Consider the following 19,206-nt stretch of genomic DNA (forward strand, 5'->3'; position numbering starts at 1 on the left):
CACATTATCATTTATTTTGTATATATACAGAGTTACATTTGATTATTTGATAAACTAGCAAATTCCACGGTAAAGCGCGGGTGACAACTAGTTTATTTAATAATCACCCCGCCCATATACTAATCAGGGATAAGATTAATCACACGCGATTCTGCGGTCCTGCACTACTACAGATAGGTTTTTCTGGACGCCACCCTATTTTGTTTCCATGCAGTTCGTAAGGGGAACCGCATGGAAAAATAGAGAACCAGCACCGAGCCGTCGCCCGCACGGGAAAACGCATTATCCCGTGCGGGCGGCTTAATTCACCCGTACGCAATAATCACCGAGCCTCTCGCTCTCAAAATTTCAAACAAATTCATCCTCTCAACTCTCTCTCTCCTCCCCCACCACCTCATCCTTATCCTCTTCTCACCACCTCTCATCCTTATCCTCTCAACTCTCTCTCTCTCCCTTCTCCTCTCCTCTCCTCTCACGCGCGCGCGCCGGCAGGCGCACGGGCGCGGCTCGACGGCCGGCGCGCGGGCGGGCGCGGCGAGACGGCGGCGGCGTCCCTCTCCCATATCCGCGGCGAGGCGGCGGCAGGTGCGAGGCGGCCGACGCCCGGATCCGCCCTCCACCGCCCGGATCCGGCGGCGACGTCCCTCTCCCGCCCTTCCCCGCTCGAGGGCAACGACGACGACGACGATGAGGCGGGAGCAGCGGCGGTGACGGCGACGAGGAGGAGGGAGGGCTTCCCCGCTCGAGGACGATGACAACGACGAGGAGGGAGGGCTCTCCTCTCCCTACTTTCGCGAGGTGACGACCGGGCGGGCGCGGCGAGGTGGCGGCGGCGTCCCTCTCCCAACCTTCCCTGCTCGAGGACGACGACGACGACGAGGAGGAGGAACAGGGAGGGCTTCCCCGCTCGAGGACGACGACGGCGACGAGGAGGGAGGGCTCTCCTCTGCCTACTTCCGTGAGGCGACGACTGGACGGGCGCGGCGAAGTGGCGGCGGCGAGCGGGCGCGATGGCGAGGGCCGACAGCAACCGGCCCCCACACGCCCGGATCCGGCGGCGGCGGCCGTCCCCCGCCTGGATCCGGTGGCAGCGCCCGTCCCCCGCGGCAGTGAGGGGCGGCGGCGGGCGTGACGATGTCGACGACGAGTGGTGGCAGCCGGTTCGCTTGCGGGCCGGCGGGCGGGCGTTTTTTTATTTTTAGTTTTTTTTTATTCCGTGCGGGTGGTATAGTATGACCGCACGGGATAATCGATTATCCCGTGAGGTCCTCCCGCCCGCACACGAAAATATTGATTTTCACATGCAGCGGTGTGCATGCAGGCCAAATGACGGCAAGGAAAAATGTCCGGGAAAATGAGTTACGTAGTGGTGCTGATGCACGGAACTACACGTGGATTTTATTTATTCGTTTTTTTTTTCAGGAAAACCACGTGTCTTCAATGCGTACTCACTCCGTAAAGAAAAGACCTAATCTAGGAGGGGTCATGTTCACAAACCTAATTCAAGTTTTGGGATGGAGGGAGTAAAACTTTGCAGTCAAGCGCGCGCGTAGCTAGTCTCTTGCTCCCTGCGTTCATAAATACGGACGCCGTCGCACCGCAGATTATTAGCAGAAACCAAGTGACGATTAGTGCTCTCTCTCTCACTCTCTCTCGGTGGTGACTAACCTCGCCGCTAATCCCTTGCATTAAGCCTTTTTTTTTCACACTAAAAGCACCCGCAATGGTAAAGTAATGTGCTATCTATAAAACGTATACATCTCAGCAATAGATTAGATTAATAGTAAACCACTTCAATGGTATATCTACATGGGTATCTATAGCTTTCTAATTCATTGCCTCATTTTTCTCTGTAGACTATCTTCAGGTTAGTAGATAGCTTTACTCTCTCTTCATTTAATTTCTTCCAAGTAAAAAAATATACTGACATGGATCTTTTGTAGAGAGCTTATAGATAATTATTGCGGGTGCCCTAATCACTTTGATTTGGTCCGAGAAGACAGTATGCATTAATGGCTTCGTCAGTAGCACTCGTGCTAATGAAGGCTTCCCTCCCGCGGCGGCAGCGCATGGACCGACCTCGCCGTTCTCCCGCGGCGGTTCAGCTTGTCGCCGGCGTTGATGCAGCCGACGACATGTTTGGCTCCCTCGCAGGTTGTCCTCCTCGGCCGCTGGAGTATCCCGTGGTGCCAGACTTGGACGACTACGACGTCGATGACGCTCCGGTGGCTGGACGACCCGCACCCGCCTCAGACAAGACGCTGGCGGTGCACGCCGGGGAGAAGCTCGGGAGCGGCGCCGCCGCCGCGGAGACGGACTCGATCGCGACGCCGGTCGTGGGCGGCACGACGCACTGGTTCAGGGACTCGGCCGACCTCATCGCCTTCCGGGAAGGCCGGCGGCGGAGCTTCGAGTACGGGCGGTACGGCAACCCGACGGTGAAGGTGCTGGAGGAGAAGATCAGCGCGCTGGAGAGGGCGGAGGCGACGCTGGTGACCTCCTCCGGTATGAACGCCATCGTCGCCACGCTGCTCGCCCTCGTCCCTCCCGGCGGCCACGTCGTCGCCACCGCCGACTGCTACAGCGAGGCCCGCGCATTCATCCGCGACAAGCTCTCCAACATGGGCATCACGGTATGTAAAGTTGTAAACACCATTAATGGAAGCTTCATCAGAGCATCAGCATGGCATTGCTTGCAATCTGACTCTAATAATGGCGTTCGTTCCATGGATTTGCAGTCGACGTTCGTGGATCTTGACGACGACATGGAGGCGCTGGAATCCGTTCTTGATGAGGGCGAGGTGACGATGTTCTACGCCGACTCGATGACGAACCCTCACCTGAAGGTCGTCGACGTGACACGCGTCGCGGAGCTGTGCCACCGGAGAGGCGCGCTGGTGTGCATCGACAGCACGCTGGCGTCGCCCATCAACCAGAGGCCGCTCGCCCTCGGCGCCGACGTCGTCCTCCACTCCGCCACCAAGTACATCGCCGGCCACCACGACGTCATCGCCGGCTGCGTCAGCGGCTCGGAGGCCCTCGTCTCGCGGATCCGCGCGTGGCACCACGACCTCGGCGGCGCCATCAGTCCGGTAACCAACCAATCATCATTCCAGAACAAAAACAAAACAAATTTGCACAATTCACTTTATATCATTCCAATTTCCAAAACTGATTGTATTTGTCCTTCAGAATGCGGCGTACATGATCATTCGGGGATTGAAGACGTTGGCGCTGCGGGTGCAGGCGCAGAACAGGACGGCGCTGCGGATGGCGCGGCTGCTGGAGAAGCACCCCAAGATCGAGCGCGTCTACTACCCTGGGCTGGAGAGCAGCCCGTGGCACGGCGTAGCGACGAGGCAGATGGCTGGTGCAGGCGGCGTGGTCGGCTTGGAGGTGGCGTCGGACATGCGCGGCGCGATGAGGTTCGTGGACGCGCTGGAGTTGCCGCTCATCGCGACGTCGCTCGGCGGCTGCGAGAGCCTTGTCCAGCAGCCCGCAATCATGTCCTACTGGTAATTAATTAAGCTCCTGTTATGTGGTAGCTGGGTGGTCCGCGCAATTACACGGCCAGCTCATATACAAAATTATTTATTTATTAATATAATTAGAAAGGTAGCCCGCGCACATGCGCGGGCACCTTGTTATATAACGTGAGTGAAATTTTATCATGAATATTTATGTGCGGGTGTATTTTTATTAAAATATCTTGTATTTTGTTCTAAACTAAAATTAAACTTATTTTGTGTGCTTTGAAAGCTGGTTATATTTTTTTAATTATCCTTGCAACATATAAATTCTAAAATAAAATTACTTGAGATCATGTTGTTTTGAATTGATGAGAAAATAGTGTCAAAACAATGGAGGTGGTTCCTGTGATAAAATTTAGGGTATTTTAACTCGCCAAAAGGATAACTTACAACCTCAAAAGAAATCCAATAATATCATTTTTTTTATTTGATTGTATTTTAAAATTATATATATTTTTAATTCTAACCGTCCTTGTAAAATATTTGAATTTTTCTATCAAGTATTTGTTTTAAATCCAGGAACATTTATCCAATTTTTAATTTATTTCATGTCCATTTTTTCTCTTTTGGATAGTTTCATTCATTGAATCATCAAATGATTTGATCTTTGCAATTTGGGATGAAAATATAAGAACACATAACCTAGTATGGGGTAAAGGCATACATTCTAAATTTTCTCTCCAGAGATATTGAAGTAATGGTCATAATGTATTTAGCGAATCATCACTAAAGTGTATTGCCTTATAACAAATACATGTTTCTAGATTTTTCTACGTCAAGACTTTACAATGTATTGTAGCAAGTTTAATAAAAAAATAAAAAAAAGGACATGGTCATTAATTCCTATATGGAACTGACTTGATTTATTGCTAAGGCCACTGCAAGGTTGTTCCATAGTTAAAATCCTTAGGTAAAACCCACATACTTATCGGTATGCTGTTCAACCAACCACACCTTTATTTTCACCATATTGTCAATATTGCTAGATGAATACCTGCTATGATTAGTGACTTCGTAGATCATATGTAATTCGGACGCTATGATCATGTTTCTTAAAAATATTTATTTATGTCCTAAAAACATCATTTTAAAAGTATCAAGGTTGATTTGTATAGGCATGTCAAGAGAAATTAATTAAGTTGGCAGAAAGTCGTTAGATGCCTAACATGATATAATTAATAGATGGAGGTCCATTTGTGTTTTTTTCCCATATAGATAATTTTAATTTTAATAAAAAACAGAGAGAAAAGAATGGCGCACGCTGTACATGGGCAGGGAGGGAGAGATGTTTGGGATGTTTTTCTAAATGATTAATCTAACAGACTAAAATAATGTATCAGATGTTTTTTTGTCGAAACCGATGATTGGATGTTTTGTTTTATTAGGATTTCCTTTGATTCAAGAGAACGACATAACATGTTAAGAGCATTTATAAGATGTGTAATGAACTTTTAACACCGTATGCCGCAAAGGAGAGAGGGAAAAAAGTTTAGGGTGTTCTTTTTTTTTAAAAGAAAATTGAAGTAATGACCAAAAATAATGTGTCAATTAATCCATTGAAAATAATGTGTCCATAGATTTATATATTATCTAATGGTTGGTTCGTTTTTTTTCCCAAAATTTCTAAGATTTTTTCTAATTTAAGAATGCTATATAGCAGCTTAGAGGCATTTATAAGATATTTAATGGATTTTAACACCGCACGGGGATGGGGAGGGAGGGAGAGATGTTTGGGTTTTTTTCTTATTAAAAAACTAACAAATCGATAGCCAAATGTTTTGTTCTTTTTTAAGATTTTCTAGTATTTTATTTAATTTAATAGCACCATGGAGCAGTTTAGAAGCATTCGTAGGATATTTATAGTCACAAAGAGATGTAAAAATAATTTTGATTATAATTTCTTATGAACATAGCTCGTTGGTACGTACATGACGGGAGGTTTGGAATGTGTGCTTTTCTTCTAAAAAAACTAACCTTCTAATATAAAAATAATGGATCACCGATTTAAATAAAAATCAATGGTTCGATTAGAGTGTCACTTGGCGACCTAGGAGCGTTTGTAAGGTACCACTTGGCGAGTTAAGAGTATTTGTAGAATGTTTCATGAACTTGTAGTATATAATTGTCTTTTTTTAAAAAAATTTCTAAGATTTTCTTTAATCTAAGAATGTGATATAGTAGCTTAGAGGTGTTTATAAAATGTTTAATGGATTTTAACACTGCACGGGGGTGGGAAGGGAGGTAGAGAGGTTTGGGATATTTTTATTAAAAAATCTAATAACCTAAATCCATCAATTTAATTAGAAATCGATGGGCTGTTGCTTTGTATTTTTTTAAGATTTTCTAGTAATTTCTCTAATTTAATAGTACCACGTAGCGATTTAGAAGCAGGCAGAGCTGCTAGACCTAGTAGTTGGTCTATTTGTGTTTTTTTCCCTGTAATATATTTTTGTTTTTATTTTCTCATGAAATAGAAAATAACACATGAATGTAAATATGGAAGGACAGAAGGGAAGTACGTACAGTACATACGTACATACGTTCGACTATTAAGTACGTTTGTACGTTGGTTCCGTATGATGGTTCCGGATATTCTTTTTTCCTTATAAAATAGATCTAAGTAAATGTAACCATCCAAAATAATAGGTCCACTAATTTAAGTAAAAATAGAGGATCAGATTTCTTTTATTTATTATAGTGCCACTTGGCGAATTGAGAGTGTTTATAGGGTGCTACTTGGCGGTTTGGGAGCGTTTGTAGAAAGTTTGATGGACTTTTAGTATATAATAGATAGATTTTACTTAAAAATTATTAAATAGTTATCTCGTTGTCAAGACTTTGAAAGACCAAACCTTATCACTCTCTCATATTTTTAATTTTATAGTTTTGAAAAGTCACACCAGTTGCTATCGCTTACTTCTGCCATATCCTTCTTTATTTGTTTGGTCGATCTACCACTATTTCTATTCATTCTATTTAGAACCTTTAAAAGTTGGATAGAGTTTATTGTCTCGTTGGGTTTCGTCTTTATAATTTCTAAAAGTCCCGTCAAGCGCTGTCATTATACTCCTCTATGGCCATCTAGTGCCTCTTCTCTTTATTGTCATTAGTATTTTAAAAATTGAACATAATAATTATTGTTTAGGTTTATTTTTTTATTTTCTAGAAGTTTCGCCTAAACGTCAGCGACTTTGTCATTGTACTTCTCTACGGCTCGCACGCTGCCTCACTTCTTTATTATCATTGAGATTTTAAAATCAAGCATGATTATTATTGGGGTTTTTTTTTTCTTTTAGAAGCCCAAACCTTTAAAAATTGGACCTTATAGTTTTTGGAAACTTCGGGTTTAATCTTTCGTTTTGGTCATTTGTACGAGGGGTGGCTGAAATACTGGAATTTCCGAAATTTTGGAAACTTCGGATCAAAATTATATGAATTTTTGAATAAAATTTGAACCAAATATTACCAAATTCACGAAAAATGAAAAAAAACTAAAAACTTCAGCCGAAATAATATTATATCGGTGGGGTCCAATAGAACCGAAATTTCGAAAATTTTGATCCGAAATTTCAAAAATTTTGGTTCGAAATTTTGAACCCTGGCGCCGCCCAGCCAGTCCCGGCCATCGCCTGCTCACGGAGTCACGGCCGCCGCCTCGTTGGCGGCGGCGCTGAGCCGGCCACCTCCCGCACGCGGTGCACCGCCCGCTCAGAGGAGAGGAGAGGAAGAGACATAGGAGAGAAAGAGAGAAGAGAGGATTGAAAATAAAAGGGAATCGAAGAGAGAGAGGAGGTGAAAAAATTGAAGTGAGTGAGATGGAAAAGAGAGAGGTGGGGTGAAAAAAAAATCTGTGAAAGAGAGTGAATATTTTTGTGTGCAGGTCACTTAATTGGCCCGCTTGCAAAAATAGGCTCCCTTTCATGCGGCTACTAGAGAGACCCATCTGCGAAAATAGATTTTTGTATGCAGGCCACACAAAGAGCCGTACGCGATAAAGGTCGATTTTTGCATATGCGACCAATTATGATCCGTCTACAATCTAAAGAGGTCCTTGTACAGAAAAATCATTTTTTATAGTGAAATGCGACAGTTTTTCTAAAAATAATATGTCAAATATAAAGTGTAATTTGCATGATCTTACATTGTAAGTAGGGTGTAAGTAGCATGTAAGTTTAGTTTCAATTAAAAAAAAACTGTAGGTAAATACGTGAGCTCTGTGACCAGGAGGTGCTGAGCTTGATTCCTGCGTTCGCATGCTCTGATATTATTTCTCCTGTATCCCTAGTAAGAATCTCAATATGGATCTGATGGACCAAAAATCGACATATTTTTAGGAAAAGCTATTGCCATAGTTTTAGCTTTTCCGTTTGATTAATGCTAATGTGTTTACGTGTTTAATTTTGTCAGGGGTAAGTGCGACGAGGAGAAGGCAAAGAATGGGATCAAGGACAACTTTGTGAAGTTCAGTTTTGGGATCGAGAAGTTTGAGGATCTCAGGGATGACATACTCCAAGCCTTAGGGAAGATTTAATTTAGCCCAATTACTAATGCGTGGCTAGTCGCGCGTGTCCCACCCCTCATCCCCCGTGACTATGACACGTTGCGGGCGCGGAGAGGGGATGGGGGGTTGGTGGATGGCACGCTTTTTCGTTTTTTTTTCTTTCACGTTTCTTTTTCAGTTTTTTAATACGTACGTACACAACTTGTGTACGGACGTATACAATTATTATATACGTGTATATTTGTCGGTAAAATAGGAACCAGGTACCTATTTTTCCGTAAAACAATTACAAGTAAAATAAATGGCATGCTTAAACCATTCTTGGGTGATGTCGTTGGAGGCCCACCTTTATCTGTTTGCGGGATAAGAATATAGCCTATGGTCTTCCTCGGACCTGGTCTAGTCCTGGGTCCCGGGCTCACCTTAGCTCATCTAGGTTACACTGCTCTGTGAAGAGAAGTGATGAGACCTATAAAAGCTATGTTTTATAAGAATGTAACGCAAGGTTTGCCTCGAACCCGGCCTCGTCCTGGGACCCGAGTTCGCCTTAGCCCTTGTAGTTTCTGCGTTCTTCTGCAAAGAAGAGCGTCGAAACATTTAAAATAAATACATTATCTACTCATCAAAGACATCTTCGAGAAGCTTGCCCAAGAATAGATGAACTGTCATCACAAAAAGCGCGAGGGCCTGATCTTAGGACCGGCTGGGGAGATGGGCGCGCTCCACGGGCTGTTCTGAAGAGCTACACGGGTTGGTTTCTTGTAACCTCGCGTACATGGGGACTAGAGCAGGGGAGGAGGAGGAGGAGGGGCCGTTGCCGGCATCATCGGTGAAGCCGGTGATGGAGTAGGGGCCTCCCTTGAGCCCCTCCATTGAGCAGCACCCTACTGCCACCAGCTGCTGCCCTCTCCTAATTCACTTCTTGCTGCAGTCCCGCCATCTTCTGCCCGCCGCTACCCTCTCCTTCACCTCCTGTAGCAGCACCGCTTACCGTCACCGCCCAATTGCGTAAACAAGACATAACGGACAAGATAAGGAAAGTGAGGGAGGAGAGGATGACAAGTGGCCCCCACATGTTTGTGGGCCTCACAATTTTTTTTTTATGAATGACAAATGGGTCACACGTATATATTTTTAATTATAATGCCACCTAAGTGCCACATTAACACCACAAAGACGCCAATCAGCGAAACCGCCCTCCAAAACCACCAAGGGAGTCAAATTGCACCGGTTTTAATAGTTTGGGGGTCGAGATATCCACTATTGTGGTTCAAGGATACGAATTAGATTCGGTCACTAGTTAAGGGAGTCAAAGTGAACATATTCCTTCGTAGCCTAAACTAACATTAGTTTGCCTATTTTGTTACTCTAAATGATTATATGGGCCTGTTGACGACCAAATTTGGTAAGTCATGCATCAAATTCAAAAGCTAAAGTCAAAGCGAATTCAGCGGAAGATCGTTTCTTAGAAGCAGAGTACGTATCGGCTACAGGAGGCATTGGCTAGCGCTTGCATCGGTTGACGATGGATCAGACAGAGAACAGCCGATGTAGCCGATTTTGGTAAGGTGGTTCTTGAATCATCTTCGGGATCGATTAACGTGCTACACAAGTATTGCCATGATTTGGATAAGCCCACGGATAGGCAATTGTATCTATTAATTAGAATATTTTGAATAGTTTTCTTAGAGATATTTTTCGGCAAGAGTCTGCCTAAGTTTAACTTGTTCGTATCTTATGGTTGTAACAGATTTAGAGTCATGTCCGGCAAGGATACATTATGTATTTTGGGTATAAATATGACCCAAGACTGTGTAAACAAGGACAACAGTTCAATAACACTTTCGGTGCATCGCCACCTTTTTCTACTTTCATTGTTTCGACGAGTTCTTGCTTTCGAGTTGGGCTGCATCGGGTTCGATCTCCGACAAGAGGTAAAATTTGTCATGGCGGCTTGCGTTCTTGAGATTAGTGCTTACATCTTCATAACACTCTAATCGTGTTTATGTAAATCGTCGAGTTATCATATATGCTATATAATTTTTATCAATATTGCTATCTAACCCCAAATCGGCTAATATCTATCATTAGAGGGCAGCCGATAGGGTTAGATATCAACATTGATCTAGATTATATAGTATATTTACCATCTCATATAGGTTTTCATCAACTTGTTTAGATTTTATGTTTCTCTTTATGCTTAATGCTGCATCAGTTGAGTTCGATCTATTAAGTAATATCTAAAACTATAATATCTAGCTTATCTTATGATCATCGATAGAGATAGTATCGCGGTTTCAGCCGATCTTACCTGATTTAGTTGTCTGGTTCTCGATATCTTTACTTAATATGCTAAATCTGCCCTTTATATTAAGATCTTATTGCATTGAAATATATTAGGCTCACTGTTTGGTATATTTTGTCCACTTTAGCATCCTAATATAGAGTGGTATCAGAGTACTAGTCGATACATCTTAGATTTACTTCATCGGCTATGCTATGAATATATATAATCTTTGTCTTAAAGTACTTTTAAACATAAGTGATTTATACTGTCTCGGCTTACTGTTTGATATATCCCAATCACTTCGTTTAAATATATTTTTAGAAATAGATTATATATGATTGATATCTATAGTTGATCGGGTAGATTTAACTTTATCTTGCTCTATTCTTCATTGCCGATCTAATGCAAATAACATCGGCTTAATGATTAAAGATATGTCATCGGCCCTTAGCCGTTCGGCTATCGTTTATAGATTTAACCTTGTTTTCTTGTTTTCCTTCTTGTTGATTGCAGGATCAAATCAAGTGGCATGCCTTTAAGCCCGAAAGCAAGATTTAGGACCTACACTGGAGTTAAGCAGATCTCTCAGGCCAATGTGTGTTTTTTGCATCAACATGGCCTTTTCAGATGAGCCCAACCTTTTGCACAGTCCTAATAAGGGGAGGGCTAATAGGCGGGTGATCGTTGTGGACGATTGGGCACCCCCGGTACCTCCCCCTAACGCGCACGCTCCTTCCCTTCCTAATGCACCATAAATTTCAAAAAAGAAAAATTTAGAAAAATAATAAAAGAAGATAGAAAAATTCTAATACCCTTAAAAATATATTCATATGCATAGCCTTTATACTTATAAATATATGCAGTAAACTTCGTAATTTTAAACTTTATGTATAGAAATATTATATAAAAATATTTATATCTGAATTTGTATTTGAATCGGGTATGTAAACTTTTCACTTATAAATTTTAAGTGTGTAAACTTTAGATGTACAATCTTTAGCTATATAAAATTACCCGAAAAGAAAAACTATATGGTAAAAAAACGATCGCCGATCTCGATTAAGATCCTCTAACTTACTTTTTCTTTAACGTAAATCAGTTATTTGTATTCTCTTTAGAGTTCATGTATCATTCAAATTAGAGGGAAGTAAGTCAAAGGATTCGCTTCTAGTCAGCTACTCTGCTGTGGTAGCTGACAAAGTATATATACATAGTATATGACTTGACCTAGCTTTCAAGCAACACAAGTGGTCGGTTAATTAACACGCAGCGATCAAAGATATATAGATGCAGTCAGCTATAGGTTCATGCATCTGCTCCCTGCTGGGTTTCTTTTTTCTTCAATAACTCTGCAGCTTAACTATGAAACAATCCACTGATCGAAAGGGTTCTGTATTGTTTTAAAGTTTTTAATCTAGGCCGTCCCTTTGAATCATAGGGTTGAAAAAATAGAGAAATAGAAAAAGCACAGGAGTTTGATCATAGGAATTGAAGGGTAAAACAGAGAATTGCAAAACACAAGAAAAACACACGAATGATCGTTTGATTGGATCGTAGGAAAAACACAGGAATCAGATGAGACAGACTCAAGGAAAATTTTCCAAGAGGTTGAAGCTCTTACTAAGTTTCCTCCAAAATCCACATACAATGTGTCATTTCATAAGAATTGTATAGGATTTTGAAAGTTTTAATCATTTAAATTAAACGGCCAAATAGAAAAATTTCCGATAGAATTTGAATTCTATAAAATTTCTATATAAATCATTTCATTCAAATGGCGCTTCATGTCGCAGCAGCTGGAGTATGGTGTGTACACAGTCACACTGCACAAGTGCACATGCATCGTCGCTTGCTCGGCGAGGTCAATTTTTTTAAGGGTGTAAGGTCAATTATTAATTATTCAGTTTCTTCTTGGTCAACAGTTTCTTAATCTTTGAGAAAAATTTGCTCGTTATGAAGAAAAGGCTCCTGTCTTTAGGTTTGGAGAAGACAATAGTCATAATAAACTATTGATGAAAAAACCGGAGAAAACTTGCATCTCTTTTTCATTTTACCCCCTTAAACTAGAGGTTATTTCCTGATCAATGGTGGACAGTCACAGTACAACGGCCCTTTATTTCTAGGGCTTATTTAATCCCTTGACCTCTCACATGGCCTGTGTCAAAGGTTCACTTTAGCGCTTAATAACATTTCAATTTGTTTTCTTTTTATACGAGATGGATTTTAACCAAAAGTCTTTTTTTTTAGACATCGATGGCACCACTGTCAAATTCAAAAATATTTTAAATTCTTTTCATGACCGTTTGCTTAAAATTAAAAACCTCAATGTCTAAATTACTCTTAGGTGCTTCCAACCATATAAACTATGATAAAAAGATTCTAAAAATTATTAAGAGGTAACTTAAACTTATAATGCATCTGTCAGACTGGCATCTTATCTAAATTTGAGTGTAAGACGCAACATATATATAGAGGGGAAAAGAAGACTAACTAAAATGCAACTGATAGTTCATTCTACAAACTACCCTCGAAAAATAGTTCACTGGGAAGTAGAATGAACCTTTTTTTCCTAACAAAATAAACATCTTTTGTATACCTTTGCAAAAAAACATCCTCTATATCTTTCTGCATTGCACTTGTACAAATTAAAGAATTGTCGTATATACACTTTAGCTTCCTATGAAGCCAGAAACGATCAATTAATCGAATTGAAGACCAAAGAAAATGTAGTTGTGTGCCTAAAAACCGAAATATAGATCAGGTACTGAAAGCTAGCTAGCCCAAAATTAAATCTTCTCTAGGGCTTGGAGTATATCATCCCTGAGATCCTCGAACTTCTCGATCCCAAAACTGAACCTCACAAAGTTGTCCTTGATCCCATTCTTCGCCTTCTCCTCCTCACTCTTACCCCTGAAAATAATTAACCACGTAAACATTAGCATTAATCAAATCAGTTTCATCAAATTACTTCAGAAGTTAATCACATACTCCTCTTGTAAATTATTACAGAGGGCAGGAGCTTAATTAATTACCAGTAGGACATGACGGCCGGCTGCTGGACAAGGCTCTCGCAGCCGCCGAGCGACGTCGCGATGAGCGGCAACTCCAGCGCGTCCACGAACCTCATCACGCCGCGCATGTCCGACGCCACCTCGAAGCTGACCACGCCGCCGGCGCCGGCCATCTGCCTCGTCGCGACGCCGTGCCACGGGCTGCTCTCCAGCCCAGGGTAGTAGACGCGCTCGATCTTGGGGTGGTTCTCCAGCAGCCGCGCCATCCGCAGCGCCGTCCTGTTCTGCGCCTCCACCCGCAGCGCCAACGTCTTCAATCCCCGAATGATCATGTACGCCGCGTTCTAAATGACAAATTAAATTACAGTCAGTTTTGGAATGACATAAAGTGAATTTGTGCAAATTTGCTTTTGTTTTTGTTTTTGGTTTGGTTACCGGACTGATGGCGCCGCCGAGGTCGTGGTGCCACGCGCGGATCCTCGAGATGAGGGCCTCTGAGCCGCTGACACAGCCGGCGATGACGTCATGGTGGCCGGCGATGTACTTGGTGGCGGAGTGGAGGACCACGTCGGCTCCGAGGGCGAGCGGCTTCTGGTTGATGGGCGACGCCAGCGTGCTGTCGATGCACATCAGCGCGCCCCTCCGGTGGCACAGCTCCGCCACGCGTGCCACGTCGACGACCTTCAGGTGTGGGTTCGTCATCGAGTCGGCGTAGAACATCGTCACCTCGTCCTCATCAAGAACGGATTCCAGCGCCTCCATGTCGTCGTCAAGATCCACGAACGTCGACTGCAAATCCATGGAACGAACGCCATTGTTAGAATCAGATTGCAAGTAAAGCCATGCTCTGATGAAGCTGCCATTAATTGTGTATACATACCGTGATGCCCATCTTGGATAGCTTGTCGTGGATGAAGGCGCGGGCCTCGCTGTAGCAGTCGGCGGTGGCGACGACGTGGCCGCCGGGGGGGACGAGGGCGAGCAGCGTGGCGACGATGGCGTTCATGCCGGAGGAGGTCACCAGCGTCGCCTCCGCCCTCTCCATCGCGCTGATCTTCTCCTCCAGCACCTTCACCGTCGGGTTTCCGTACCGCCCGTACTCGAAGCTCCGCCGCCGGCCTTCCCGGAAGGCGATGAGGTCCGCCGAGTCCCTGAACCAGTGCGTCGTGCCGCTCACGATCGGCGTCGCGATCGAGTCCGTCTCAGCGGCGCCGCTCCCGAGCTTCTCCCCGGCGTGCACCGCCAGCGTCTCGTCCGACGCGCGTCGGCCCGCCGCCTCCGCCGCCGCCACCGGAGCGTCATCCACGGCGGTGTCGACGACGCAGTCGTCCAAGTCCGGCGACGAGGGACAACCCGCGAGGGAACCGAACGTGTCGGCGGCGGCAGCGCGCTCCGGCTTGGTGGGAGAACGGCGAGGACGGTGAACGCGCCGCCGCCGCTGCACCGAAACCTTCGTCACGAGAGACGATGACTTCGCCATAGCGATTGAAGGCTAGCTTGAAGCAAGTGATCAGTGTATTCTGAGATCAAACGGAAGTGATTATTAGCCTTAATCGAGGTGATTAGCGGTGAGCTTAGGAACCCAAGGAATCACTAATCACATGTGGTTTCTGCTAATGAGATGTCGCGACGGCGTATTTATAAAGGCAGGGAGCGAGAGAGGAGAGGAGAGACTACGCGCGCTTCACTGAAAGTTCTACGCAGTGACGTTGATCACGTGGTTTTCCCGCAGGAAAAAAAAAAGGAAAAATGAAAAATCCACGTGTGTGGTTCCGTGCGTCAAGGCCGCAAAAGCGTGTATCGATTAATCTGACCATATACGGATGGGGGTGATTATTTAACTATCCGACGTAGTTAACCGTGGTTTGTGTGACGATTAAGAGCAGGTACAATAGTCTTACCTTAGCAGGCTATAAGAGTTAAGAACTATATTTGTGTTGAGTTGGAAGAGGGAGAATGCAAGGAAAGAGAAAAGCGGGCGCTTGATTTATCGGCTACAGCGCAAACCCCAACGCAAGTTAAGGTATCCAAGACTGGCTCGTGGGGACTCTGAGTGGTGTTGACCAATGGGACGACGATGAGCTGAACGATGGTGTAGTTCGTTACTTTTGCAGAGATAGCACTAGTAACCAGCTATTGTACTTATCAGTTTTATTATGCCGTTTTGCTTATGTGGAGTTTTTTTGGAGTAAGCAGTCGACGACACTATTAAACTTGCTCTAATCATACATACGGACTTACGGTGTCAACATCCACCACTAAAAGTATTAGCAGGTACTAGCAAGGAGGCTACTCTCAGGGTTCTCACTTCCGGGGGATTAAAATAAGGCAAATTTTGCTACAGGGCACTACTTATATATGGTTTTAGCCCTAAGACACTGCCCAAACTCACTTTTGGGGGAAAACACTCCATAAACATGGTAATTTGCCAGTGGACACCGCGCCGATTAAAATAATAATTTCCGGTTGGAGAGGAGAGAGAAATCACGTGAAATGTCAAAAATGCCCTTAGACCCACATGTCAGCTCTATCTCCTATCTCTATTCTCATCTCTTAGAGGCGCACGGGGCGGTGTCGGTCACAGCGGAGATGGCGAGGAAGGAGGCCGGCAGAGTGGAGCAGGGCGTCGGCTGCGGCGGAGCAGGAGTGGAGCGCGGCGGCGGCGGTGGACGAGCGCGCGGCCATCGCCGCTGGCACCAACATCTTGTGCGGCCTCATGGCGCCCAACGGCAACCACGCCGCCATGCGCTGGGTGGTCCTTCTCCAACGAGACCGTCGCCAACCGCTCCCAAACCGTCGGTCGCTGCCTCTAATGGGGCCCTTCCTTCCGCGCCCTCTCCGCCGGTGGCCCTCACGTTTGCGGCCTCTCCGACGCCCAAGACCCGACGTGCTGGGAATGGCCGGGGCTGAGCTTGCTCAAGGGCCTCGACTTCTCCCGCATCGCCCTCGGCCACGACTTCCTCTGTGGCGTCGTCAAGGGCAACGGCTCCGCCATGACCTGCTTCGGTGGCGGCATGGCGACACCTGCGTTCGCCGGCGCTTCCATCCCATGCCTGCGCCGTCGACGACGATGGCGGCATGTCATGCTGGGGCGAAGGGTACCCGGACATGAAGTCCATGGCGCTGGGCCACAACACCACGTGCATCCTCGACGGCGATGACATGGTGCGGTGCTGGGGCGTGCGGGTGCCCGAGGAGTACAGGCGCGCGTCGTTCGTGTCCATCGTGGCCGACGGCGACACTGTCTGCGACGTCGTCACCACCAACTTCTCCGTCGTGTGCTGGGGCAACGAAAGGTTCCAGGGGAGGCACCTCATCTTCAACGACACCATGCCCGGCGCGTGCGCCACCGTGGGCAACTACGGCTTCGCCCCGGCTCCGCCGCGCTATGTGGCAATGACGGCGACGAGGGCATGGGGGCATCTGAGAAGAGGTGAGAAGAGAGATAGGAGATAGAGCTGACATGTAGGCCCAAGGGCATTTTTGACATTTTATGCGATTTCTCTCTCCTCTTCAACTAGAAAGTATTATTTTAATCGGCGCAGTGTCCACTGGCAAATTACCATGTTTATGGAGTGTTTTCCCCCAAAAGTGAGTTTGGACAGTGTCCTAGGGCTAAAACCACACATAAGCAGTGTTCTATAGCAAAATTTGTCTTAAAATAAAGAGCTCCCTTGGTTCCTATCACAAATAAGTGTCATTTTAGATAATAACTAGCTGGTGGCCCGCGCAATTGCGCGGCTAGCACCTAACAAAATTATATATTTTTATATGATACGGTTTGAAAGACCAAACCCTATCATTCCTGTCTTTCTAATTTTATAATTTTACACCAGTTGCTACCCGTTACTTCTGTTATCTCATTTTTTATTTGCTTGCTTGATCTATTATTGTTTCTATTCATTCTCTTTGGAAACTTTTAAAATTGGATCTTATAGTTTTTAGAGTTTATCGTCTCATCGGGCTTCGTTTTTATAATTTATAGAATTCCTGCCAAACTCTGCCATTATACTTCTCTACGGCCCGTCCACTGTCTGTTCTCTTTATTGTCATTGTTATTTTAAAAATCAAACATAATTATCATTTAGGTTCATTTTATTAGTTTCTAGAAGTTTTGTCAAAACGTCAGCGACTTTGTCACTGTACTCTAATACGGCTCGCCTGCTGCCTCCATTCTTTATTTTCATTGAGATTTTAAAATCAAACATGATCATCATTGGGGTTTATTTTTTTTACTTTTCAGAAGCCCAAACCTTTTAAATTGGACCTTATAGTTTTTATAATTTATTGTCTCGTTGGATTTCATTTTTTATAATTTTTAGAAATCCCATGAAACGTTGTCAGTATACTCCTCTACGACCCGTCCACCGTCTATTCTTTATTGTCATTGGGATTCTAAAAATTGAACATAACTATTGTTGGAATTCTTTTTTTTTTACTTTCTACAGTAGCTTTGCCAATGTACTCCCGTACAACCCGCCCGCTACCTCTTCTTTTTATTGTCATTGAGATTTTAAAAATCAAATATGATTATCATTGAGGCTTTTTTTTTACTTTCTAGAAGTCCCGCCAACCGCCTTGACCGGTTGCTTCACTACCTACCCGCCATCATTCTATTTGGTGTTTTATTAATAGTTTTTAGATGTCCCATTAACCGCCACTACTCTACTCCTTTATAGGTCTATTACTTAACTAATCACGTCATGTGTTTTAGATGGTCTTTTCTTCCAATAGTCTTTATTTTTATCACCAATTTTAGATATTTATAAATTGTATTTCTAGTTGAAATCTTATTTTTCTTTTTCTAATTTCAGAGTTTATTTTATTTTTTATTTCGAATTTTAACTAATATTGTACTGTGTTCTTTTAATATTTTATTTTTTATTTTCAATTTTAGTCGTTTTAAAATTGTATTCCTACTTGAACTCTCTTTTTAATTTGTCCAATTTTGGATTTTATTTTATTTTTCATTCCGAATCTTAATTAATCTCGTATTGGGTTCTTATATGTACTCTTATTTCAATATTGCTTATATTCAATTCCGAATTTCAGTTAATTTTAAATCGTACTCCTAGCTGAACTCTTCTATTATTTTTTTCTAATTTCGATTTTTTATTTTTTTATTCTGAATTTTAATTAATCACGTATTGGGTTCCTATATGGACTCCTCTTCCAATATTGCATATTTTTAATTCCGAATTTCAGCTATTTTTTTATTGTATTTGTTATTTTTAAATTGTATTCCTACTCGAAGTCCTCTTTTTTCTTTTTCTAATTTCAAATTTTATTTTATTTTTATTTCGAATTTTAATTAATCACGTATTTGGTTCCTATATGGACTCCTCTTTCAATATTGCATATTTTTAATTCCGAATTTCAGCTTTTTTTTTATTGTATTTCTATTTGGACTCTTCTTTTCTTTTTCTCCGATTAATGTGGGAATTTCTAGCCTCCACAGCGAACGTGGTGCCTCCTTTCAAGGCTGTTTTAATAATATAATAGATAATATGATCAGATTACGAATTACTTCTATAAAAACAATTATTAGCAAACTTATAATATATCTGAATTATTTTCTAGGACAAATCTAACTATATCTCTTTCGATATGACTTTAATTCAAAAGTTAAATAATAGAGATTTGCTCCGGTATAGCAAAAAGTAACTCAAGGTACCGATACCTCACGGTACCAAATCGTTTCCGGTTATTGAATCTAGCGGGGCAGGATGGACATTGTTAAATCCAATGATCGGAAACGATTTGCACTATGAGATGCCGGTACATTGAGGTTTTTTTTGTTAGACCAGAGCAAATCTCTGTCTACCATGGCACCAAGATGAGAAGATCTACGGACAAAGGACTTCTCGAACTATAGGG

The 19,206-nt window shown here is 43.5% G+C and overlaps 2 protein-coding genes across 2 annotated transcripts; one reads left to right on the forward strand and one right to left on the reverse strand.

Annotated features, from left to right (window-relative positions):
* The first annotated feature begins 2,012 nt into the window (after positions 1–2,012).
* LOC127753299 (probable cystathionine gamma-synthase 2) lies at positions 2,013–8,061 on the forward strand. The gene is made up of 4 exons (XM_052278781.1): positions 2,013–2,633; positions 2,739–3,092; positions 3,193–3,515; positions 7,938–8,061. Exons 1-4 carry the CDS (start codon positions 2,013–2,015, stop codon positions 8,059–8,061), a joined length of 1,422 nt encoding a protein of 473 aa, XP_052134741.1.
* A 5,043-nt stretch (positions 8,062–13,104) lies between these two features.
* LOC127753301 (probable cystathionine gamma-synthase 2) lies at positions 13,105–14,809 on the reverse strand. The gene is made up of 4 exons (XM_052278783.1): positions 14,210–14,809; positions 13,765–14,118; positions 13,351–13,673; positions 13,105–13,228 (listed from the first exon to the last, which is right to left on the reverse strand). The coding sequence occupies exons 1-4, from the start codon at positions 14,807–14,809 to the stop codon at positions 13,105–13,107; spliced, it is 1,401 nt and encodes a 466-aa protein (XP_052134743.1).
* Between the last annotated feature and the right edge of the window lie 4,397 nt (positions 14,810–19,206).

This window comes from Oryza glaberrima, chromosome 10 (assembly GCF_000147395.1).
Source record: "Oryza glaberrima chromosome 10, OglaRS2, whole genome shotgun sequence".
Taxonomy (NCBI): Eukaryota; Viridiplantae; Streptophyta; class Magnoliopsida; order Poales; family Poaceae; genus Oryza; species Oryza glaberrima.